This window comes from Amblyraja radiata, chromosome 15, assembly GCF_010909765.2.
Source record: "Amblyraja radiata isolate CabotCenter1 chromosome 15, sAmbRad1.1.pri, whole genome shotgun sequence".
Classification (NCBI taxonomy): Eukaryota; Metazoa; Chordata; class Chondrichthyes; order Rajiformes; family Rajidae; genus Amblyraja; species Amblyraja radiata.
In genome coordinates this window covers 43359343-43386272 of record NC_045970.1, presented here as the reverse complement: position 1 = coordinate 43386272, position 26930 = coordinate 43359343, and the positions used below count along the sequence as shown (strand labels likewise).

Sequence of the window (26930 nt, the reverse complement as noted above, 5' to 3'; positions counted from 1 at the left end):
AGATAATCAATCCAAGATAAATCTAATTGATTATATTGCTGAAAATATAATGAATATAGGCAAGGTACCTAAAATTATTACTCTGGAGACAATGCACTAATTTTGAGACTTTTTGAAACCATTCATTATTTGCAATGGGAGTGAATAACAGTACAGCTGTGAACCACCACAGTTCGTTAAATATTTTTAATACATTATCTCATTCAAATGTTGCTAAAAATATATTCCTTGATATGCTTGAGTGAAAACTTGCTGTGGTTTGATTAGAGCAGCTGGAATTGGGATAATCACCAAAAGCAAACATTCTTAATCAGTCACTTCCCCATTTGTTAAAAGATGTATTTAAAATGTCTGAAGAAGACAACAGTTGGCAGTTTCATTAAGTTTCTGCAGAAAGTTTTCTGTGAAAATAAAAAATACATTAAAGTGCTTTTAAAATGTATCTCTTCATTCATCCAAAAGTACAACCTTAATTTGCTAGAACTTTGAGCACGAGGTTTTGTGCACTAGGCAGGCAGAATAGTTAACGGGGGGGAAAAAATTCAGAACTGATGGCAGGGAAATGAAAATCAGGGAATGGCAAGGATTCAGAATAAAGAAGGATATGTTGGTGAAAGATAGATGTAGGCAGAAATTTGTAGGAATTTTGAAGGGAAATGTCTTCATTCAGATGGTAGTGAATCTTTGGACTATTAATTTATTGTATATTTATTGTTGTGGCTGTTGCATCTAATGTACCTGTAATGCTGCAGCAAGTAATAATTTCATTGTTCTGGGTCACATCCAGTGCCTATGACAATTAAACACTACCAATCTCACAACTCTTTCAGCACCTTTCTCAGTGCCTCCCCGTAAGGCTTTTATCAAGTGGGGGGGGGGGGGGGGCAGTTGTGTGAACAATTGACCTTGCAATGCTTTGGAAGTCTCTGCTGCAAGTTTTTTCATTGTATATGTGAAATACTGCAGAGGCCAGCTAAGAATAAACGGAAATGCTTTTATTATTCAACATGCCTGACACTGTCTTTCATTTACCTGAGGCCGTGCAAATATCCACCACCCAAGCAACTCTTCACCAAGTGCCACAATGCAGATGCTGGAAGTTGGAACCTTCATCAAAAATCACAATGCTGGAGTAACTCAGCTGGTCAGGCAACATCTCTGGAACTACCAAAGATAGACACAAAATGCTGGAGTATCTCAGCAGGACAGGCAACATCTCCGGAGAGAAGGAATGGGTGACTTTTTGGGTCGAGACCCTTCTTCAAACCTTCTCTGGATCTCTGGAACACTTTGATAAGCGATGTTTCAGGTCAGGACTCTTCTTCATACTGATTGTAGTAGAGGGACGGGGGAGAAAGCTGGAGAAAAGGTGGGGGTAGGACAATGTCTGACAAATGATGGGTAGATGCGGGTGAGGGGGGAGTAGATGCAGGTGAAAGGGGTTTGATTGGCAGATGGGTGGACAGAGGCTAGAAATGGTAAGACAATCTGTGAGATAAGAAGTGAAGAGGACTGAAATATGAGGCTAGAGAAAGGAGTATAGGTGGGAGGGATAGGATAGGAGGAGAAATGAGAATGGCAGGAGAATGGGATTGAGAGAGAGAGATAGATCAGCCATGATTGAATGGGAGAGTAGACTTGATGGCCTGAATAGCCTAATTTTGCTACTAGAATTTATGAGTGCACACCCAGTTGGGGCACAAGGGAGATAGAGGAGAAAAAAAGAGGATTGTTGGTTAATTACTTAAAATTGGAGAAGTCAATGTTCATACTGTTGATAGACACAAAATACTGGGGTAACTCAGCTGGACAGACAGCATCTCTGGAGAGAAGGAATGGTGATGTTTCAGGTCGAGACCCTTCTTCAGACTGGGTTGGGGAGAGGGAGTCCAGAGAAATGGAAGGATAAGGGGTGAACACGACAGATCAAAGCAGGCGAGGATAGGGAAATGTAGAATGGTTCATTGTGTAGGAGGGAACTGCAGATGCTGGTTTACACCGAAGGTAGACGCAAAATGCTCAGCTGGGACAGGCAGCATCTCTGGAGAGATGGAATGGGTGATGTTTCGGGTCGGGACCCTTTTTCAGACAATAGACGCAGGAGTAGGCCATTCGGCCCTTCGAGCCAGCACCGCCATCCAACGTGATCATGGCTGATCATCCCCAATCAGTACCCCGTTCCTGCCTTCTCCCCATATCCCCTGACTCCGCTATCTTTAAGAGCCCTATCTAGCTCTCTCTTGAAAGCATCCTGAGAAACCCGCCTCCACCGCCCTCTGGGGCAGAGAATTCCACAGACTCACCACTCTCTGTGAGAAAAAGTGTTTCCTCGTCTCCGTTCTAAATGGCTTACTCCTTATTCTTAACTGACTGCCTTGTAATTTGAGGTGCTGTTCCTCCACCTTGCGTCGGGCCTCGCCCTGACAGTGGAGGTCTGAAAGACATAACCCCGTTGGGTTGAGAGAAATAGAGAGAAATAGAGAGCGAGAGAGAGAGCTAGCTACTGGAGGCGCTGCTACTGGAGGCGCTGCTACTGGAGGCGCTGCTTCTGCCTGCGCGCCTTCTCCACCGGCCGCTCGGTAACCACGGCGACGCGACAGGGTCTCGCGAAGTGTCGTGGCGAGGGAGAGGTCGAAGGTCACGGAGCGAACCGACGCCATAGGGGCCCGCGCGCCGTCGTCAGCGGAGGAGGGAGGGGAAGGGCGAGCGAGCGAGCAGGGGCGAGCTGAGCCTGAGCGCGGCGGCTCCCTCCACTTGGAGGGAGAAGCAGCTGGCCCGGCCCGACCTGGCCCGGCTCTGCTCGGCAGATGCTTTCCCTCAGCCCCGTGATGGCGGCCGGGCTGAGCTGAGCTGAGCCCGACGACTCGGATGTGGCGGGGTGAGGAGGAAACCAATGGACGTTATGGAAAGCCCACTGAACCTGGTGAGTGCTCGGGTGCCTTTCACCTGCGTTGCTGGAGCGGAGGGGAACGCGGGCCCGGCCGGCGCTGCCTCTAGGATTATAGATCTCTCTCAAGCCGCCGTGTCATGGAGTTGGAGGCAGTGGGCTGGCTGCACGTCCACCTTTCCCTACAGTCTGTCATCCACCCCTGGGCCCTTGTGCTCCAGTGATTGTGCCTAAACTGGCTCCTGTTATTTACCCTGGCAACATCCTCGCCCTGTTTGTAAAAGAGTCGGATTAAAATAGACAACCGCATTTACACGATGCTTTTCACACCACCGACAAATCCTGACGGCCAATCGAATACTTTGCGAGTGTTGTACTTGGGTGTCGTGGCATCCAGTTAGCACGTAGCAAGAACCCACAAAGAGCAGTATGATGACTAGATGGTCTGTTTTAGTGATGTTGGTTGAGAAATAAATACTGACCGTGATTGTGGGGTAAATTAAAAACTTCTTAACAGAGACAAAATATTATTCGCATCCACCAGAGAGATTCAACATCTCAAATGAAAGATGACAATCTTGACTGCAACAATCCCGTTGCTACGGTGGGGTGATAAATTAGATTTTATATTCAAGTCTTTGGAGGAGGACTTGAACCCATGTCCTCGGATTCAGAGACAACCGTGTAACCACAGAGCATGTTTAACAAGCGAAGGAGGACAGTGAATAGAGGTGCTGGAAGAGGAGTTGATGGGGATCTGAGAGGAGTATAAAAGCTAGGTGCAGGAGTAGGCCATTCGGCCCTTCGAGCCAGCACCGCCATTCAATATGATCATGGCTGATCATCCAAAATCAGTACCCCGATCTGACTTTTTCCCAAAAGCCCTTGATTCCCTTATCCCATAGAATGTGGTATTAGTATAGGTAGGTGCTGAATTCACAGTGCAGGTGTGCTCTGTCAAAGGGCCTCTCAACTCTCTGTCCCTATGATCCAAAGATGCATGTTGAGACGTTTTTCCTTGACTTTACTGGACTTTATCTTGCACTAAATGTTATTTACGTTATTCCCTTTATCATGTATTTGTACATTGTGGATGGCTTGATTGTAATCACGTATTGTCTTTCTGTTGACTGGTTAGCATGCAACAAAGGCTTTTTACTGCACCTCAGTACATGTGACAATAAACTAAACTCAAACTAAGCTCGGTTATACATCACTCTGTCATATACCAACGTTTTTGGACATGGGCTCTGTGCTACCTCACAAATGGTGGGAGGTTAGCAGACCAGGTGGGTTGCAGTCGGCCAACTGGTGTTCTTCATGGCTCATCTTTTTTAATGTAGCAGAAGTAGGTTAGTTGTCAATATCAGCTTTCATGTTGAGACAGCTGAGCTGAAATATCATAGCCATGAAAGAATGGACTGTGATAGGATACCAATATGATGGGTGGCACAATAGCACAGCTGGCAGAGCTGCTGCTTTATAGTGCCAGAGACCCAGGTTAGATCCTGACCTTGGATGCTGTCTGTGCGGAGTTTGTACATTCTCTCTGTGACTGATTAGGTGTTCTCCGGGTATTCTGGTGTCCGTCCCAAAGAGATGAGGGTTTGAAGGTTCATTGGCATGTGTAAATTGCCCCTAGTGTGTGCAGGGTGCTTGCAAGAGTGGGATAATATAGAACTAGTGTGAACCTATGATGGATGGTCGGCGTGGACTCAGTGGGCTGAATGGCCTGCTTCCATGCTGCATCTTTCAATCAATTCAATCAACAGTTTGCTATCTTAGTCTTACAGTCCAATGTATTGAACTTGGATTGGAACTTGGCTTTTGTATGTATCATTAGACCAGAACCAGGCCTGCTTCTTCGGGTGAACCTCTAGTGTTCCGGGAGATGATTCTAAGAGGAATAAGGGAGTTTTCCCAGTGTAGTGACCAATATTTATCTCTCCAAATTGATTATTATAGTTCCTTATGTTGCAATAAAGTATACAATTCTAAAGTATTTCAAAGCCAGTGAAATGTTTTGGGGACCTCCTGTGGTTATGAAACGCTAGTGATGGGAAATGGGCGAATTTCAATAACTGAGATTAAGAATCGGAGTTGGAGAGCACAACTGGGGATCAGATAATCAGTATTTAGGAGACGAGAAATATTGTGCATGTGGTCCCCAGGTTGAAACCCACGATTCTGGGTATCCATGATGTTATGTCAAGTGGAAGATGATCAGCAACAGTTATGGCTCAAGTCAAATTAAGAATTTATTTAATGTGCACAGGTACAGTGAGCTACTGGGTACAATGAAAATCTTGCTTGCAGCAGCGATGCGCAAACACACACACACACACACACAGAAAAACACACAAATAAAAATTATACATAGATTATCTGTTCAAGACTGGAAAAATAAGACATTAGTGCAAAACACAATTAGAAAACAAGTTCAAGGCAGTTTTCCTTTGCAGAGGCAGGATTAGGGTTGTGCAAATTGGTTTACGAACCAGATGTTTGTACGAAAGTAGCTGTTCCTGAACTGTACCTCCTACCCAATTTTAGCAGTGAGATCAGGGTGTGGCCCAGATGGTGAGAATCCTTGATGATAGATGTCACCAATTTGAGGCACCTCTGTAGGTGCTTTTGATGGTGGAAGGATAGTGCAAGTGATGAACTGGTCTGAGTCCATCATTCTCTACATTTGGTGTTCCTGATATAGCCGGGCCTCCCTTGCATCAGAGAGACCAAGCATAGACTAACTAGATGACCATTTCTCCGAACACTTGCACTTGGTCCGCCAAGACCTGCTAGAAGTCCTGGTCGCTAACCATTTTAATTCCCTTCTCATTTCCATACTAATCTTTCTGTCTTGGGCCTCCTCCATTACCTGAGTGAGGTCACTCACAATCTGGATAAACATAACTCATCCCCCCACCCACTTTTCCCTGTGTCCCACTTGGATTAGCACCCATTTCTTCCCTCCCCTTCCACCTAAATTCCTTCCTCTGGCAACACCACTCCTTGTCTATCCTTAGCTCACACTCTTTGTCAATTCATCTCTGGCCTTTGCCCAACCATCTGCTTATGGGGAAAAAAACCTCCCCTGTATCCACCTATCACCAGCTAGGCCTTGTCATGACCACACCTCTCTTCCAGCTTTCTTTCCCCGACCCCACAGTCAGCATGTCCCACTGTAATTCAAGAGCTCTCCTGAGTTTAAAAAAATCAATCAAACTCGTGTTAAGCACGTAGAATGTACGTAGCGGGTACGTCAGAGCTCGGGACGTCTCTTAGCAGCTCATAAAGCTAACGGCATGTACTCGGGAAACGCGGTAAGCTCGTGAAGACTTGTGAAGATTTTTCAACATGTTGAAAAATGTCCACGAGAGCCCCGAGTACCTACGAGCGGCTATTACCATAATTCTCCGAGTTTGAATCAGAGGAAACTCTGGAGAACTCTTGAATTAGCTCGTACAGTGGGACAGGCCCTTAAAGAAGGGTTACTCACTGAGTTACTCTGGCACTGTGCCTTTTTTTGTAAACCAGCATCAATTAGATCTCCCCTCATCTTTCTAAACACCAGCAGTATAGGCCCAGAGTCTTCAAACGCTCCTCGTACATTAACCCAAACATTCCCAGGATCATTCTCCTAAACCTCCTCTGGATCTATGTTGAAAGAATGTTATAACTTGCATTCTTATAGTTATTTACTTGTGAATTAGAATGGAGAACACACTACAATACAGCATGGGAACAGGCCCTTTGGTCACCTATAATGTGTCGAACATGATGCCAAGATAAACTGATCTAAACTGCCTGCACATGATCCATATCCTTCTATTCCATACTTGTGCCTATCTAAAGGCCTCATAAATGCCACTATCACATCTGCCTCCACCATCACCATGGTGTGACACCCACCACACTATTAAAAAAAAAAAAAAAGTCCAGTACATCTTCTTTAAACTTTTCCCCTCTCAGTTTATAGCTATGCTCTCCAGTCTTTGACATGTTTAATCTTTGTTCACGCCGGGACAGAGATTCGGACCGTCTACCCTATCTCTGCCTCTCATAACCTTCTATATTTGTATTAGCTCTCTCTTCCACCTCTGGCATTCCAGAGAGAACAATCTTGAGTTTGTCCAACCTCTCCTTGGAGTTAAAACCCTGTAATCCAGTCAGCATTCTGGTAAACCTCCTCTGCACCATCTCCAAAGCCTGTAATGGGTCGACCAGAACTGCACACAACAATCCAAATACGCCCCCCCCCCCCAACAATAGAGCTGCATCTTGACTTCCTGACTCTTGTACTCAATGCCCTGACCAATGAAGGTGAGCATACCTTGTGCTTTCTTTACCACTCTGTCTACATGTGTTGCCACTTTCAGAGAGCTATAGACTGGACCCCAAGATCCCTCTGCACATCAGTGCTGTTAAGGGTCTTGCCACCAACCATACACCTTCCCCTAATATTTGAACCCCCAAAGTGGGTTTTCAGGCCATATCCTGAAGCCTCACACTTGCTAGGATTAAATTCTCTCTGGCATTACTCTGCATATTTCTGCAATTGATCAATATCTTGCTGTATACTTTAACAGATTTCCTCAAGATCTGCAACTCCAGCAATCTTGGTGTCATCTGCAAACATATGAAGCAACTCATCTATATTTACATCTGAAAAATAAAGTGCTGGAATGACTCAGCTGATCAGGCAGCATCTTTGTAGAGAATGGTTAGGCAACCCGAAACATCATCTATCCATTCCCTCCATAATGCTGCCTGAGCTGCTGAGTTGCTCCAGCATTTTGTGCTTTGTTCTAGATTCCAGCATCTGCAGTTCCTTGTATCTATATTTATCTCCAAGCCATGTATATGTAACACAAACATCAGAAGTCCCAGTGCAAATCCTTGCAGAACTCCACTGATCACAGACCTCCAGCTAGAATAAGTGATTTCGGTATTCCGACTGCGCATGACCAGGTCAAAGATCACTAGCTATAAAGTCTCGGCAACGGTGATGCTGCATAGTGTGCAGGCTTGCGTTTCGCCGGGGTCGGACGCCGACCCCGGCTCTCCGTCACTGCGGGTGCTCTTGAGCTGCTCGTCCCCACCCCGGTGTCCCGTCCCTGTCCGGAGTGGCCACTTTGTTTTTTTCCTGTATTTATGGAAAAAGATATTGAATCCTTTTTAATATTTTGCAGAGATATGTTGTGTAGATTTGGGTTCTTGAAGGTGATATAGTGTATTTGTGTAGATTGTAAAGTAATAGTGGAACTTTGAAGTCGTGAATTTGAAGTGGGTGCAAAGTAGGATGGTTCAAACAGGATAGTTTAGTTTCGAGATACATTATGGAAACAGACCCTTTGGCCGTCCATTAATTATCTGATCACATTAGTTCTGTTACCCCATTTTGCCATCCAAAATTTTACACTGACCAGTTAGGCTACAATCCTGCACGTCTTTGGAATGTGGGAGGAAACTGGAATACCCAGAAGATTTCCCTACGGTCGCAGGAAGAACATGCAAACTTCACACAGATACCTCCTGAGGTCAGGATCGAACCTAGTCTCAGCAGCTCTACCAGCCTCGCCACTGTGCAGTGTGAATCAGTGCATTTAATGTATCTTGGCTCACCTCAAAGCCAGCCTCCCCCCCACACTGGACCCCCATCAGTTTGCCTACCGGGCCAACAGGTCTACAGAGGACGCCATATCGGCGGCCCTACACTCTGCCCTTACCCACCTGGACAACAACAACTCCTACATCAGGTTGCTGTTCATTGATTTCAGCTCCGCTTTTAACACTGTCATCCCCGCCAGCTTGATCACCAAACTCAGCGGGCTTGGCATCTCCACCACCCTCTGCAACTGGACACTGGATTTCCTCACCAACAGACCACAGTCTGTTAGGGTCAACAACCTCACCTCCACCACTATAATACTGAACACCGGCGTGCCACAGGGCTGTGTGCTCAGCCCTCTCCTCTACTCCCTCTTCACCCACGACTGCATCCCTAAGTACGGATCCAACGCCATCATTAAGTTTGCTGACGACACCACGGTGGTAGGACTGATCAGTGACAACGATGAGTCAGCCTACAGATAGGAGGTCCAGCACCTGACAACCTGGTGTGCCAATAATAACCTCGTCCTCAACTCCAAGAAGACGAAGGAACTTATTGTCGACTTCAGGAAGGTCAGAGGGGGCAGACATACCCCCATCCATATAAACGGGACTGAGGTGGAGCGCGTCTCCAGCTACAAATTCCTCGGGGTACACATCTCGGAGGATTTGTCCTGGTCCCTCAACACCTCCAAGCTGATCAAAAAGGCACAGCAGCGCCTTTACTTCCTGAGGAGGCTCAAGAAAGCCCACCTGTCCCCCCAGATCCTGACCAACTTCTACCGGTGTACCATCGAGAGCATCCTGACCGCCTGCTTCACGGTATGGTACAGCAGCTGCACTGTTGCGGACAGGAAGGCACTACAACGGGTGGTGAAAACCGCGCAGCACATCATCGGTGCCCCGCTCCCTGCCATGGATGCCCTCCACCGAAAACGGTGTCTGAAACGGGCTGGGAAGATCATTAAAGACCCCTCCCACCCCAACCATGGACTGTTTGCCCTCCTCCCATCAGGGAGGCGGTACAGGAGCCTCAGGTCTCGTACCAGTAGGATGAGGAACAGCTTCTACAATCATACCGTCGCATTGCTGAACTCGGAGTCCCGCCGATAGATTTCTCCGGTCCCTCCGTCCCCATTGTTTAATTATTCTGTATTTTTTATTATTCTGTATCCTCTTTTTTTTTTAAATTTCTATATTGCACTACTACGGACTGACGCAAAACTGCATTTCGTTGTACCCATACTCAGTATTTGTGCAATGACATTAAAGTTGAATTGAATTGAATGTAAAGAAATGTGAAATTTTGAAATGACTTTGGAGAATGTGTATTCAACAATGAACAGTGAGGACTTCTTGATCAATTGTTGCTCATCGATTACAGTTGGAAGAAGAGTACTAAAGAGTTAATGTGGATTGAGTCAGTTTGAGCTCCTCCCATGGTTTTCATAAGAGTCGTTTAGAACAGTAGTTGCCTGGAAGCAGATTGACTTGCTTATCTTTGGGGAATTATTTGTAATCTGTGCAATTATTGTTTTGAGGAGAAAATAGCAACCAGGTAAACAGTTGTTATATTTGAAAGCAACAAATTAAGCCTGTTGTAAAAAGCCAAAATAATCTGCCTTAAACACTTCCTGTTTGCTGCTTTTTATTTTAAAAAAAGTTACGTTTAGTGGCAGCAGAGAGAGGCTGCCCGATTTGGCCTCTCATCCTGGAAATGTTATTGTTCACATTTATTCCATAAACCTCAGAGCTGTTGCAATGTGAATATGTTTGAGTCCACCTGAGAATTTATTGGAATTGTTAATATTAAATATCTAAATCACAAATTTTATTTCACAGTAAAATATCAAAACACTGACTAATGTTACATAAATCCTTGAGCCACTGTAAGGCTGTTCAGTTAAACCGTGGTCTGTATCATAATCCATGATTTACTGCTTCTTATCCTTGTTAGTCTGCATACAGAACAAAATCAGTCATTCTCAATCTTGCACACTCCGATTAAATTCAGGCTCTTAGAGGATAATGTTTCAGAGTTCACAACTGTATGTGAAAATATACTTTGAATCTGAATGACTTGGAGCTAGATTACTTTAGGATTCCTCCACTGCATTCCTTTTCTATTATGTCTTTTGATTGAATCATCCCGAACTCATAGAAATACAAGCTAAGTGTAGGTAACATAAATGTGCATTTTAACCCTCTAAGCCCCTTTTGCAGTGGTATTAATTCATTCAATTTTTCCTGAGGTATTGGGTCCAAAACTGTTGCTTTTCATATTTCAGCTTTCTTGTTTGGCATATTTGCCACAGGATTATTGGGGGAGTAGAAGAAGTGATGTGCATGAATGGCTAAGGAAGAATTTATCATAAGCTTGCAAAAATAGCCACTTAAAAAGTGAGGCCACAGAAATTAACCCCATGATACTTTTTATGTAATTATGATTTAAAACTGACTCTCTTTGCTCAAACACAATAAAGACTGTTTCAGTCATTGTGCATCATGTTCCTGACCCAGTGATGGATGTGGCCTTCCCCTGCTACTTTATCTCAGTCTCTGCCGTACTTGTCCCAAACAGCCACAGAGACTAATGGTAGAGCACTGTTTTTGTGATTGGATATCTGTGACTAGTTGTCTGAGCTGGACTCTTGGTGTTTGTAATATAGGTGAAAGATGTGGATGTTGGAAGCATGATCAGCAAGTTTGCAGGTGATGTGAAGATTGGTTGAGTTGCTGACCAGGTTGCTGGTAGTCATAGACTACTAGGTGATATATGTGTGTTGGTGAAAAGGGTTGAGAAATAAATGGCAGATGGAATTTAATCCTGATATAAGTGTGAGGTGATGCATTTTGGGAGTACTAATGGAGCTAGAATGTACACCATGAAAAGTAAGGTCCTAGGGTGTGTTGAGGAACAGAGAGGTCTTGGCATGCAAATCCAAAGATCCATGAAATTGGCAACACAGGTAGACAATGTTGTTCATAGCGTATGGGATTGTGGCCTTCCTTCATCAGAACATTGAACACAAGAGAGGGTGATACTTATAAAACATTGGTCAGACGTATTGGCTTTATTTCTGGTCACCACACTATAAGAAATATGTACTAGTTGATATTGGTGAGAATGAAGAGGAGATTTAACAGGATATTAAAAGTACACAAAAATGCTGGAGAAACTCAGCGGGTGCAGCAGCATCTATGGAGCGAAGGAAATAGGTAACGTTTCGGGCCGAAACCCTTCTTCAGACCGTTTTGGCCTGAAACGTTACCTATTTCCTTCGCTCCATAGATGCTGCTGCACCCGCTGAGTTTCTCCAGCATTTTTGTGTACCTTAGATTTTTCAGCATCTGCAGTTCCTTCTTGAACACTTTAACAGGATATTGCCTGGAATGGAGCAATTCAGTTATGAGGAGAGACTGGAGAAATTTGATCTGTTCTCGACAGGAGGAGACTAAGGTGGGACATAATTATGGTATGTAAAATGATGAGGGGTATAGATATGGTAGACTGCAGGGAACTTTCACCCTTAACAGATAAATAAAAGGGGAGCACATTGATTTAGGGGAAGGGGTAGGAGATTTAGAGAGGATATGAGGGGGATCTTTTCTCACCCAGAGAGTGGCGAGTTCCTGGAATGCATTGTGGAGAGAGTGGTGGAAACAGTCACTGACAGTATTTAAACAGTGACTAGACAAGTAATTGAATCACCTGGGCATAGAAGTTTACAGGCTAAGTGCTGGAAAATATAATTAATATGGATGCATTTTCATAGATTGGTAAGAACTTGGTGGGCCGAATGGCCTGTTTCCTTGCTGAATGATTCTATTGTCACTTTTGGTAAAAAGGCTCTAATCTTTGATCTCTGATCCTTGTTCTTCAGCAGTAACTTTTCCATTATTGGGACTGAAATTTGCAGTGGAATAGTACAACAAAAGCGGCTATTAGCACTCTGCTGTACCTCTCACTGAATGGAGTGCACTAGAATCTTAATGCAGGCCTTCGACTTGACAATAATTTTTCCATTGAGCTTACCGAGTCAGGAGAGCACACAAGGTTATTGTTTGTTTCAGGGTGTCATTGCATGTAGAATCATAAATGATTTTCAAAACCTCTTAGGTACAGGTTGTTATTTGAATTGTTTTGTATTCCAGAGAATAAAACTTTAAATATTTTCTGATTAGTTTCTTGTTTTAATTTACTTAATAAAACTATTTAAAATTGTAGAACTGCAAAAATATCAAGGAACTATTTTTAAATCCCTCTGTGAGCACACATGTTCTTTAACCTCTATCCTCTTTCAATGCTACATCCATTAAATTCTGTCTCTGATATCTCTAATTTTAAACGTTCTGCTTTTGGTGTCCACGTCTTCAGTGGCTGTCCCACATTTGTTCCTTTTACCCTCTAATGTTTCCTTATGATGCTCCTGAAATCTCTGGCCAAGCTTTTAATCATCTGTTGCAAATATTGTAGTGTCGTTTGCTGCCAATTTTTTTTTTGATAGCCTTCCTGTAAAGTATCAAGGTGTTTTTTTTAATGCTGAAATTTATTTGTAAATTCTAGTTGTTAAGCGTGTTAACTAATAATGCAACAAGTGGGAGAATCGCATGCAAGTAAATGCAGAATTCCAAAGTCCCCGTACAATTTTAATTTTTTGCATGATAATAGGGATATCATATTTTGCCATCTGCCAGAAATTCTGCCAAACATAACAGTATGGCATATATGCATGATTGTATCTAGTGCAAGTCGATAGATCTAAAAACAGCTTATCAAGAAGACATTTGTGAATGTGCATAGTGATAGCTGACTCATTAAAGAGTCACTACAGTAAATGTTTTTATAAATTTTCCTGACTTCTAAAATGTTTCCTTCAACTTAAAATGTTTACACCAAACAAACGTGAAAAACACTGCAGAGAATTAATGATATGGAAATTACAATACTGCAAGGCTGAATCATCTGATACTCGGGATAATTTTTGTTTAAACTGTCCCCTTTTTTTACCCCCTTATTTGTTACCAATTTTTAAATACTTTCCACCTCCTTCAGCTTTATTTTTCCTTTGCTTGTACTCAAGCCCACATAGTTCTGTGCCTCTGCCACACATTATGTGGCTGCTGTTTCACATCTCTGGTCTTTCATTTCTTGGTTACTCATTTCAACATCTGGTTTTTTTTGTACATTCCTTCTCTCCCTTTTCCTCACTTACTAAATTATTTTGCTTTATCCCTCTTATCCCAGCAGAAAAACAGAGAGCAGGTGTTTAAATGATTTGTGGTGGGTGAATGTACAATTAAAAATGGGAGAAGAAGGGAAGACCAAATAGGTGTGCAGCCAGGAAGGAACTAGTCTAGTTTTCCAGCCACATTGGTGGAGCTGCTTTACCTATCATCTGGCATGGATCAGGTTTTTCCAATCCTTCATATCCTGCAATTAGCGAAATGGTAGCATAAGAAACAAAAATATACTTGGTTATTTCCAGTGCCATTCATGAATATATTACAAATTTTATAACGCAAGATAGAAATGAGCACTATCACCGATACACAATCTGTTGCAGCACAATCTTCCAAAGTCAAAATAACCGTTTGTACAAGGAGAGAGCCTTAATACTCACGTTTCATGTTAGGCACTTCAGAATATGAAATACTCTGTGGATTAATCAGGGTATTGAGGTTCATATCAGATAAAATAAGGAGTTTTGGTTGAAAAGGGACCTTCTTCAGTCTTCCCCTTTTCTTGTGTAAAGTCAATTTATGTGACCCTCAAAAACAATATATTTCAGTTCAGTTTTGCTTTAAAAGATTCTACATGTAGTTCTTTGAAATGTCCACCTCTGAAAGCTAGTTTTAACTTGTGGAGGTTAAAACCACTCTCAGTTGCCGATTTTAAATAAACTACTTATTTGGGATAGTAGTGTAAAAGGTACCTTCTTGTGTCACATACACGCATGAATCCATTTCCCTTGTGACTAAGATTTTTGTCCATTTTAGTTTGAGTATTGTGTAAGAACAACCTCCAGGTAGCATTTCCCACTAAACTGCCCTCACCCATTGGCCCCAGCCCCCCCTAAAAACAATGAATTGTCTGATTCTACAACCTCTCTAGTATCTTTGCTCTATACTGTAACCTAGCTGATGTTACAGATTTGTAGGAGGTGCAATTGCAGGAAGTAGATATACCATTTCCTCCCTAGAACTGTTGATTGGAAATACCATGCTCTATTCCCCTCCCCGATTCAAAACGCATGATGATACATCTGGATTATGATCCTGCGGTGAGTTTTCAGCAATTAGATAAAAAGCCAATGCAGTGTAACTGCACCATATGTTTATTTACATAGGTTGCAGATCCCTGTAGAACTCTACAGTGAATGTATTTATTTATCTATATGGGATTTCCATGACCCACACAGTGGGCGGCACAGTGTCGCAGCGGGAGATTTACTGCCTTACAGCGACAGAGAACCGGGTTTGTTCCTGACTACGGGTGTATGCATGTTCTCCCTGTGACTGCATGGGTTTTCTCTGGGTGTTCCGGTTTTCTCCCACATACCAAAGACGTGGATTGCAGGTTAATTGACTTCTGTAAAATTGCCCCTATTGTGAAAGATCGAATTTGTGTATGGGTGAACATTGGTCGGCGCAGACTCAGTGGACTGAAGGGCCTGTATCTCTAAATTAAACTATTGTTTAAAGCACTATGCCAGCATGCAACTGTTCAAAGTACAATCTAGCATCCTTTGTTGGTGTAAACACAATGTTCCAAATGTTACACTGATTAACCAGGTCAACAGTCTGAACTATCAGTAAAAAACATTGCTACAGATAACTCGAATAATTATTTCTCTTTTTGGAGGCGTGCAGCTGAATTATCCAAATTGGTCTGGGCTTGGCATTTCTCTGTTTGCCAGGCTGTGATTTTTCTCTCCCAATTGCAGATTAGTCGACAAAGAAGCTGTCTTAATAAGTCTGATGATTCTGGAGCTATTGCTCAACTTTAGTTGTGTCATATATTATGCATATGACAGAATTCCAAAGGTTTAGCTACTAATATGTTGGAGAAACAAATGTCTGACATGATGACATTGCATTTTGCTGCCGTTTCATTTTTCAGTTTCTCTCCTAAACTTTTTAGTATTTTTGTTTATAATTTTGCTTAACTTGAGCCATGTTTCAATTCTTGAGCCCACGGTTAAAATGCTGAATCATTAGTGAACAGAAATACCCATCACTGATCCTGTTGCATTTTCCACTTTAAACATTATTTGCTGTTGGCTATAAGAGGTGGACATTTCAGGGGACTACAAAGCGTGTTGGATTTATCAAACCTTCAACAAGACAGCAACTTCCATTTGTATAGTCCATTTGCTCAATCGAGCAAAAATGTCCCAAGACAATTTACAAAAACATAAGCCTGAGCTCTATAGCACGGAAACAGGCCCTTCAGCTCGCCTTGCCCATGTTGTCCATGACATTCTGCGTGAGTCCTTTTTGCCTGCATTTAGCCCATAGCCCTTCCTATCCATATATCTGTCAAATATATCTGGCCAATGTCTTTTAGAAGTCGTAATTGTATCCACTTCGATAGGTTTCTCAGGCAGTTGCTTCCAGATATGGACTACCTACTGAAATAAAATATATTGCTCCTGAGGTCCCTCTTAAATTTCTGCCCGCTCACCTTCAGCTGATGTCCGCTAGTGTTATAATCCTTTTCCCTGGAAAAAAGACTAAGCATTCACTTTATCCATGCCCCTCAAGATCTTGTAAACTTCAATCAGGTCACCCACCCTTCACCATCCTACAAGGGCAGACAAAAAGACTGACACTCCCTCCACCCCCCAACTCCACCTACCCTAGTCATGAAGGGTGACAGTGCAAGTTTAAAAAAATTGCTCAGGGGGGATTTTGAGGGGGATATTAAAAGGCTGAGGGGGATATTAAAAGGCAAAAAGAAAAATGTAGAAACGGGGTTGGAGAGGGAATTTTAGTGTGTAAGAACTGGTGCACAGTCACTAAAAGTGAAATGTTCACATTTGGGAATTAGCAAGAGAACAATTAGCAGGCCACAGGTATCTCAGTGGAGTAAAACTGGTGTAAATTTGAAATAAAATAAAGGGTGGTGGGTATATGGAATGAGCTTCCAGAGGAAGTAGTTGATGCAGGCACTTACTATAACTGTTTTAAAAAAACATTTGGACAGGTACATGGATAGAAAATGTTTAAAGGGGAATGCATAAACGTTGGCAGGTGGGACTAGGTGGGGCATCTTGCTCGGCATGGGCAAGTTGGACCGAAGAGCCTTTTTCTATGTTATATACTAAAAGCAGAATTGAGTCGCTGTGGGATATAGGGTGGTGGCATATATGGTGAAAGCGAATGGCATGTTGACCATTATAACAAGAGGAGTTGAGTATAGGAGAAAATAGGTCCTTCTGCAGTTGTATAGGGCCTGGTGAGACCACACCTGGAGTATTGGGTGCATTTTTTGTCCCCTATTTTGAGGAAGGACATTCTTGCTATTGAGGGAGTGCAGAGTAGGTTTACAAAGTTAATTCCCGGGATGGCGGGATTGTCATATGCTGAGAGAATGGAGAGGCTGGGCTTGTATACTCTGGAGTTTAGAAGGATGAGAGGGTATCTTATTGAGACATATAAGATTATTAAGGGTTTGGACACGCTAGAGGCAGGAAACATGTTCCCAATGTTGGGAGAGTCTAGAACCAGGGGTCACAGTTTAAGAATGAGGGGTAAGCCATTTAGAACGGAGACGAGGAAACGCTTTTTCTCACAGAGAGTTGTAAGTCTGTGGAATTCTCTGCCTCAGAGGGCGGTGGAGGCCAGTTCTCTGGATACTTTCAAGAGAGATAGATAGGGCTCTTAAAGATAGCGGTCAAGGGATATGGGGAGAAGGCAGGAACGGGGTACTGATTGGGGATGATTAGCCATGATCACATTGAATGGCAGTGCTGCCTCGAAGGGCCGAATGGCCTACTCCTGCACCTATTGTCTATTGTGAGGATGGGGGTTTCAAATGCTGAGATATTTCAAAAACTAAAACCATTTTATTTAACAAATATTGGTTGCATTGATGACTTCTACTTGGGGCTTTCCCGCTGCTCTTCCAGAATGACCCAGTGAAGCAGAATACAGATTTGTTTGCTGCAATGTGAATTTGAAAGGGAGTGTAATCTGAGAGGGCTGGGATGTGACTTTAATTGTGAAATGCAAATCCCTGCATTTTGAACATTGCAAAATAAGATTCTTTCTATGTCCTTAAGGAAACAGATGATTGCAACATAAAGTCAGTAATTTTAAGGTAGTATACAACAGCAGCTTCAGACTGGTCTGTTATATCTGGAAATAGGACATTCCCCACTGAGGTCATCATGGTGCTTGTGTTTTTGTCTTTTGTACACACTGCAATATGTTCATGTGTTGTTGCGTGTTATATTTTGAGCTTGCTGCCAAAGCGCTCTTTAGGGATCAGTGATCTAGGAGACAATATCACACTAGAGTCTACGTATTCCCACTCGTCACAGTCCTTTCCAGCAGAATTGCTAAAGCTGCCCAGTTCATTTTGCAAGGCCAGAGTTGTTGTGATTTGAAATGACAGTGCAAGTGCACCCTGCTTAGCAGTATTGTTTCTTTCAGGCTCACCAGCAAAGCAGAAAGGCGGAACGTATGCTAGCAGCAGGAAAATATGCTGAAGCAATTGATTGTCATGGGAAGGCTGCAGGTTGGTGAATCTTTTCAACATTTAAAACTGAAACACGTGTCAATGTAAAATACCTTAGGCTGTCTTTGCAGCCGAAGGCAACATTCTTATTGTGGTTCATATAATTCGGAATAAGTTACAAAACAAGAGATTATTTGGAGTGCCTGGCTGCCATTCTTGCTGTGGTTCTTTCCATTATGGAATATTCTGAGATTAATAACCAATTGTGTTGACGAAGCTCCTCTAATGTAGTAAAATGACCCAACATGTTTCTCAGCACTGTAGTTGGACAACACTTGACAGTGAGCCAGAAGCAAATATTAGTATAGATTTGGTTTGAGAGATGACCGAGTAGGAATTCCCAAGCTCGGGGTTGAGGCAACTGTAACCAGTGCAGATGGACAGAGGCTTGAATCAGAGGAGACAAAGACATGAAAACATTATAGATAAGGAGATCACAGAAAAACAGAGCAATGAAACTGAATATTTGCAGAACCAAACCTCTTGTATGCTATTAAGCATGAGGATAATATGTGGGATGATGCAAATTAAGATCAAAGCAGCAGAGTTTTAGATGCTCAAGTTTGAGAAGAGTCCTTACCCGAAATGTCCTCTGCCCATTTCCCTCCACAGGTGCTGCCTGGCCTGCTCTTCCTCCAGCAGTTTTTGGGGTTTTTTTGTTGCTCAAGATTACAACATCTGCAGTCTCATGTGTCTCTAAAATTGAACGTGTAAGACCTCCAGAAAATATATATTGTACTCGTGTCCGTAGGTAGTGTGTAAGAGGCATGGAGCACAGAAGGAGAAATTTCAGCTCATTGTGTCGGTCAGATCTTTGAAAGAGTTGTATCCAATCAGTCCAGTTTATTTGTTCTCTCTTTGTTACCCAGAAAATTAGAAAATTCTAATTTGAAAATATGTTCAAACCCCTCCATAAAAAATGCATATTCCAGATTAATATTATTTTAGCTTTTCCTCTAGTTCTTTTGTCAGTCTTTCAAAATCTGAAAAATAAACAGAAAATATTGGAAATACTCAGCAGTTCAGGCAGCAATTTGGAGAGAAAAATAGAGTTATCATGTCAGGTCAATACCCTTTCTTAAGAAGGGCTGCCAGGGGAGGTACGGCGATTCTGCCGGATGGTACAATTCCACCATTTAATAATTGCTTTCTTTTTGATGTATATCCACATAGATATTTCTGGGCATCGAACAGAGACCAGGAAAGAGATCAGGAAAGCTTTGATGTGTGCTTCAGACAACTGAAGAACACTAAATGAAAATGGTTCAATGCATAGGATTAGGATATAGATCAGTTGGAAATATGGGCTGAGAAATGGCAGTTGGAGATTAATCAGGACAAATGCGAGGTGCTGCACTTTAGGTGTTCAAATGTACGAGGAAAGTATATATAGCAAGTGCAGGACTCTTAGAAACGTTGTGTATAGGAGATATTGGGGTACAAGTCCTTGGCTTCCTGAAAATGGCAACATAACTGGTAACGAAGATGCAGGGCATGCTTAACCTGCCTCCTTCGGGCCATTGAGTGTTGACGAGTTACATTGCTAATCTTGCTTTGACTGATTGCCCTGTCCCACAGTTCTTACATTTTCAATATTTTCTCTTTTTTCAAAATTACATAAATGAAAAAGGTTTTCTTTAAATGGCAGTAATTAAACATATGAACTCCAATTGCCTGTTGCTACTTTGCAATGTGTTGAAGTTGTAAAACATATCTTTGGAGTCATTCTAATGACATACGTAAGAAGTTTTAATATCAATATTTTCAATTGTGACTTGATCTGAGGCTTCTGTAACCTAGTTTTGTCCAATGTTTTGGGGACAAGTGATTTCAGTGGTTATTTTAATATATCCAGCGGATGTTTAATGTCCTTACCATTTAGGTAAAATAGTAAAACGTAAAGTGGCGCCTGTCTATACTTTGAGCACTGAGACGATATGGTTTCAACTGGAGAAATTTAAACATAAAATGTTTCTAGGATTATGTGATAGGAAGATATTTCTGCAAAATGTAATGCACCTTGTTGCTGAAGTTACACCTGTTGGTCAATAAACTGTTGCTTTTTAACTACATTTTAATTTCCCTCATATCCATTTTTCAGTTTGAGTTGGGATGCTTGTCATAGAATGGAGTAAATTGTGCATCGGATTGAACTACAATTGTCCATAAAGCCCTGAACTATTGTTGTATTTGTCTGGTAATGCCTGATTCACTGACAATGGATTTCTTCTTTCTACGCAGACCACCTTGGAGAAGCCATGAAGCTAACACATTCAGAACAGGTATGCGTCAAGCGAGGAAATGCAATCTGTTCACAGGTACTTTCACAGAACTGCACTGAATCCAGGGAAGTAAATACTCAGTAATTGGCCCCCTCTCCCTCTCCCTCTCCATTGATCCAGTATCAAAGAATCAAAAACATTTTACAGCACAGCAAAGCATGCTTGACCCATCACATCCGTATCAGCAAAAAAAGGAAGCTATTGAATTTCACCGTTGTCTCAGGTTATTGCTCCTCAAATGTGGCCTTCAGCACCATTCTTGTCTTATTTCAATTTCTAGCATTTTGAGCCATTTGACCCAAAGTCTTCAAATCCCTGACCTGTATGCAGAGCAAAATAGAACACTCCTGTTCCCCTTTTCTACTTCTCTCACAATACATTAAACCTCAATAAAATCTCCTCTTGGCCCCATAATTAATATCTTACAGCCCCAAGGGCATCTCTGCACATCTTCCTTGTGCCCTTTCTTATGTCATCCCATCTTTCCTGTGGTGTTTTCATCAGATCTGTAACTGTGATCTAACAGCATATTATACACTTTTATTATGGCCTTGTAGAAAAGGGGAACTGCAGGTTACAAAAAAAGGCACAAAGTGCTGGAGTAACTCAGCGAGTCAGACAGATTCCCTGGAGAATATGGATATTTAATGTCCGAAACATCACCTGTCCATGTTTTCCAGGAATGCTGCCTGAACTGCTAAGTTTCACCAGCACTTGGTGTCTTTTCTATCTTCTAGTATCTTCCTCTATGAGTAATTGCATAAAGTATTTCCCAGAAACTTGCCACTGCATCTCCACCCCACCCCCCCAATCATTTCACTTAATCTTCAACATTGCCTCATGTTTGAAATTGTCCAATGACCATAGGAGGTCTATCAACATTGGCAATATCTGACCAATTGTTAAGTTCAATTTCATTTGCAGGAACTCTTGAGGTATTGCTTTTACACAACGAGCGAGTCATATGTAAATGACTTGGAAATGAATGTCCAATATTCTAGGTGACCACTTACATTTTAGCAGATTGATATAACTGCCTACACTGCTACGAGTCTTCAACCTGGCATTGGTCGTCTTACAGCATGTGCAAGGAGGCTAAAACCTGCTTTAAATAACCACCTTGGATCTCTTAAAGCCAACATCCCATTGGAATATTTTTCAACATTGCAAACTCCTGCAAAATTAGTAATTATTTTACCTGAGATAACTAACAAAGATAACTAACTCCTAACCATATATGTGCTTTCAAGCAAGGACCATTTACATCCTGGTCATTTCCTCCTGTCTCTTTCGTTGGACAGAAGATACAACAGCTTGAAAGCACATACCACCAGATTCCGGAACTGCTTCTTCACTGCTGAATGTTTCTCTAATAAAATAAGCGTATAGTCCTGATTTCCCTACCTACCTCATTGCATGTTTTTCACTTTTTTATCTGCACTTTTTCTGTAGCTGTAAAACAATAATGCTATAGTCTGCATTCCGGAATTTATCTAATTGCTGGTGTACGTTTGTTTGGCTTGATAGTACTCGTGTATAGTATGATTTGACTGGATAGCACATAGACAAAAAAAATCACTGTTTCTCAATGAGCAATAATAAACCAAAATCAACCAATACACAAACTAATCAGTGTTGTCTTGTGCATGAAGATTGTCGCTAAATGTTCTCAATGCAAGCAAACTGTGTTTTGGGAAAAGACAAAAATGTGCATGTTTATATATTAGTCATTTGTTTGAAGTCATGAGATTTTTGAGGAAGTGTGCAGTAGATTTTTTCCCCCAAGTTTTATATTGCTGTGTTAACAGTTTGGAATCCTTCCGTTCTGAATCCCTTACACTTTGTGAAGCATTCTGGCTGTTAACAATGAGACTAGTCTTCTGTCTCAGAAAGCCATGATACAAAGGTGCCTTGTTAACAGCTCTGAATATTGTTGTTGAGTTTTAACGTTTCTTTACAATAAAGCTTCCCTTTGGCTACAGCGGACATTGTGCTCACAGGAAAAATGCAACAGAACACTGTTCCAAATACAGGTTGTCCAAAACCTAAGCCCAGAATAACAATTAACCTGGTCTGGAAGAGATTGCTTCAGAAATCACATGAATTAACCTTTCATTTCTCCTGTCCTCTAACTCAGCTGCTAACAGTAAAATGTACAGGCTAAAACGAATCCATTTTTATGAGGCTTCAATAATTGCATCATTGTTAAAGAAAACCATGATTCATTCAAAGATAAACACCACGTGCTCCTCACCGCCTCTGTTGCTGCAACTTTCACCCATGTCTTTGTTACTTTTACAGTTTAACTATTCCAACTTACTGTCCTTGTGCTCCGCGTGAACTTGAAATCATCCACATGTCTGCTGGCTGCCTCCTAATTTGCTAAATCAATTGTGACTTCATGGGGTTCCTTCAGGTGCTCCAATTACCTCCCAGACATGCAGGCTAATGGACCTCTGTCCATTGGCCCTAAATTGTAGGTGATTAGCAGAATCTGTGCAGAATTGATGAGATTGTGGTGAGGTATGGAATTGATGTAAGATTAGTGTAAATGGGTGTGTCGTGTTGGTTTATAGATTAATCTGCCTCTGTAAATTTCCCGTGGTGTTCAGGGAGTGGATGCAAAAGTGGGAACTATATAGAACTAGTGTGAAAGGGTGATTAATGGTCAGCCAAAGAGCTTGCTTACATGCTGTATCCTTCAATCAACTTTACACATCAGAGTTTTATTTAACCGGAGTGCATAGGATTAGGGATTAGAGTAAGAGTTTTAGAGGTGAGCCGTGAAGGAACTCTTCACCCAGAGGGTGATTGGAATCTAGAATGCAATGTCCAAGGGGATGGTGGTAGTAGGTATTCTCATACCATTGAACAGGTATTGAGGCATTTAGCTGAGCACTTGAATTGACAATAAAGAACTGTGGATCAAGTGTTGGAGAACGGGGTACAGAACATAAAGTTGTGTATTTTGCACTTCACCAGAGGACGCCCTAGCCTATGTAATCGATTTATTACAAGGGAAGGTATCAAGCAATATGAAATAGTCCAATCATTACAACTTGTATTCACGTAATGAAAGAAACTACCAAACATACCCCATCCCCGCTATGGTGCTGGAGGGTAGAATGAAGCAGGATATGCAGCAGAGTTTTTTGGTGGCATGGATAAGAACATCAGCAGTGAACTGCGGCTGAAATGTAGATAAAAAATGTTAGTGTAGTTGCAGATGTGTAGCCTGAAACCAGTTTCAAGGTTAGATCTGATTTGATGGTAAACAGTCTGATCCCTCCTCTGACAGTGCTATCATTTCACTGTGCTGGCAGGAAAACGCAGAAATTTGCACGTTTTGACACCAGGTGATCCTGGAGAGTTCTGCAAAATCAATAACTATCTTTCAGCAGATTGGGTTGCATTTCTCCCAGCTTTGTGCACTGTGACCAGTGATAGCTCGCAAACACACTGACAAATGTGCAGGTGTTGTTTCTATTTCATCCTTTAATCCCTGAGGGATGTGGAATACACCTGAGTAGAGCAAATGATTAGTAATCCTAATTGTTTGTGTGCTGACCTGTGTTACTGAAATTACAATCTATTTCTGCATAGTTAGTGAATTGTTAAGTTTATGAAGACTTAATTCCCATGTTAATAAATGATTCTATTCTCAATGTTCAGGCTTTATTGTCGTTGGAGCTCCAGAGGGACAGTCATATCAAACATCAGCTTTTAATTCATGAGAGATGGAAGAGAGCTAAGAGAGAAGAAAAGCTGAGGACTCAGTTACACCCAGCAGCATCAGACAAAGAGATTGATCCACAGTCAGTGACAAAACTAGCCTCAGATGAATCCGATGGACTGAAGTCACTTTCTGCGAGTGTAGAATCAGGTAGCCTTAACAAGGAGGAATATCAGGGACAAATTCACAATTTGTATGATCGGGAACCAGATACTCTTCTATTTCTGTTGGAAAAGAGGCACGTTGCTTTGAAGATCTGTGCAAGGAGCAAAACGCCTAAAGATGACAGGACAAGGATTGAGGAGCAAGAGATGAGAATTACTGAACTCAAAAGACTTGTTGACCTACTTCTCGCTGATAATGAGAGGTTAAAGAAGGAGAATAAGCAGCTGAAGACAGAGAATGCAAGGCTTAGAGATTCCCCATTGGGGAAGGAATTGGATGTGGATTCAGACTTTGTGAAGTCGGAGTTATGGTGCCTGAGTCAACCGTCTAATAATGCCACCAATGCTGGGAAAGCAAAAGACATTCCAATCCCCAACCTTCCTCCTCTGGAAATGCCAGCTCAGGACATTTCATTGGATGATCTCCCCCTTTTAGAACTTCCTGAGGAGGTTGTGTGCAACCTAAAAGAACTATTGGACAACCAAAAGGAAACCTCAAAAGACAAACAATAGGGAGTATACTTGCAAAAAAAAAAAGTTTGTTAACAAATAAATGGTACAGTGCCTCAGAATAGCAGTGAATGTTCCTGTTGTGTGTACGACACGAGTGCCAGATGATCGTATGATTGATCTTCATGACTTTCCTATCCAGATGGACTGGGGCACTGTTTACAACTGGGTACTTGCCTCCACGAATCAGCCTGTGCCACTCAGTGAACTCTTGATGTGATGTGTATTTCAAAGCCAATCAGGAACATTACATGTATTTCTACTGTATAATGAGGGAACCAAATCAACAACTTCTGAATGATCAGTTTACATTACAATAATTGGGGTGCATCATTGTATACCTTTTTTACTGTACTCTTTCAATCTAAACAAATTACTCAATGTGATATGAATTGTCTAAAGACAAACTGTAACTGTTTTGTTGATGCATGAATGAATAAAATAGTATCAGTATTTGATTTGAAGATCAGATAATTAAATAAAATACTATCCTTGCAATTTTACTTTATAGAAACAATCTTTCTTTTAAATGCTCATGGCAGATGGTTGGTTGCACTCTTCCCTCTGAATCAGCTGGTTAGAAGTTCTAACCCCTCTTAAAGCCGCCAGGTCAACCATACCAAAGTCTTCAAGATGTTGGAGGATAGGTCTGCTTTTGGACCAGGAGAACTAAAAGATTGTGACATTGCTTGAGATTTGATATATTGTGGGTACACAAAAATGCTGGAGAAACTCAGCGGGTGCAGCAGCATCTATGGAGCGAAGGAAATAGGCAACATTTCGGGCCAAAACCCTTCTTCAGATATATTTGATATATTGTGGCCTGCATTCCTCCATCAATGACTAGCATCAAAATGGGCATTTATTTTACTGCTGTTTACATGATCCTGAGTGGCTTTAAAATAATTCATCATGGCCACTCTCTCAGCAAAACATGATGGGCGCTTTACAAAAAAAAAAAAAAAAAATCCTCAAAAGAAACTTGTCCCTGCATCACAAATATCACTTGCCAATAAAATAACCACTGTAGCGTCTGGTTTGAAGTTTACGAATCAGTGTTTACTTCCATCTAATTTCAGTGATGTTTAAATCTGAATAGTTTGGATCTGTCACTTTTATTGGTGGTTCATGTCTCCATGCAAAGTCCACAGGAAAGTTCACAAGTTATATGAGTAAAATATATGGCTCCACAGTTTAAAGCAATAGGAATATTTTGCGGTGGACTTTTATTTTGCAATAATTGTGGTAATTTGTATTTGGCTTCGTAGTGAGAAGGCATAAAAAAAATTCAGCCCATCGGATCTATTCTGCTTCCTAATCCCATTTCCCTGCCTTCTCCCCATAACTCTTGACACCCGTTCTGATCAAGAATTTGTCTTGCTCTGGATTAAAAATATCCACTGACTTGGCCTCCACAGCCCTCAGTGGCAATGAATTCCACAGATTAACTACCCTCTGACTAAATATTGTAGTAATGTTTAGTTTTGGTAGGAGGAGCCATCTTGGTGAACGGCTGCTAGCAGCAGCCGTCCGTCTTAAATTCGTTTTTTTTTTAGTTTTTAGTGAGTCCTGTTTTTTTGTTTGTAGGGGATATGGTCTTTTAATGTGGGGGGGTAGGTGTTACTTTATTTATAGGTCCCTACCTGGTCGGTGTGGCAGCCTTTTTTCCGGGCTGCCCGTCGTCGTGGCCTACCAGCGGGCTTGGAGCGCCGTTTCTTGGCGGGAACCACCCAGCACCTCGGCCTGCGTGGCGGCACTGCATTGGAGCGCTGGAGCGCTGGAGCGGAGCGGAGCGGGCGATGCCTTGCCTGGGTCGCCGCGCTGGAGCTCTGGCGAGCTGGACCGCCGTAAGCAACATCTCCGGGCTGCGGGTTTGCGGAGCGGCGGCGTGCGGAGAGGCGGCAAGGCGGCAGTGAGGAGAGCGGGCGCCGACTTTTTCATCTGGAGCCTAGGAGCGCCAAACCGGCGCGGCCTTGTCGGCTTCGGCAGCCGCGGG

The 26930-nt window shown here is 42.2% G+C and overlaps 1 protein-coding gene across 2 annotated transcripts; it reads left to right on the top strand.

Annotated features, from left to right (window-relative positions):
• Positions 1-2622: 2622 nt before the first annotated feature.
• Positions 2623-25437, top strand: nrbf2 (nuclear receptor binding factor 2). Of its 2 annotated transcripts, none has more exons than XM_033034278.1 (4): positions 2623-2923; positions 18161-18245; positions 20487-20563; positions 24200-25437. In XM_033034278.1, the coding sequence occupies exons 1-4, from the start codon at positions 2894-2896 to the stop codon at positions 24935-24937; spliced, it is 930 nt and encodes a 309-aa protein (XP_032890169.1). In that variant the 5' UTR covers positions 2623-2893; the 3' UTR covers positions 24938-25437. The 2 variants fall into 2 exon arrangements, with proteins under 2 accessions (XP_032890169.1, XP_032890170.1); XM_033034279.1 differs by having other exon boundaries at positions 2636-2923; positions 20487-20527.
• The last annotated feature ends 1493 nt before the right edge of the window (positions 25438-26930 follow it).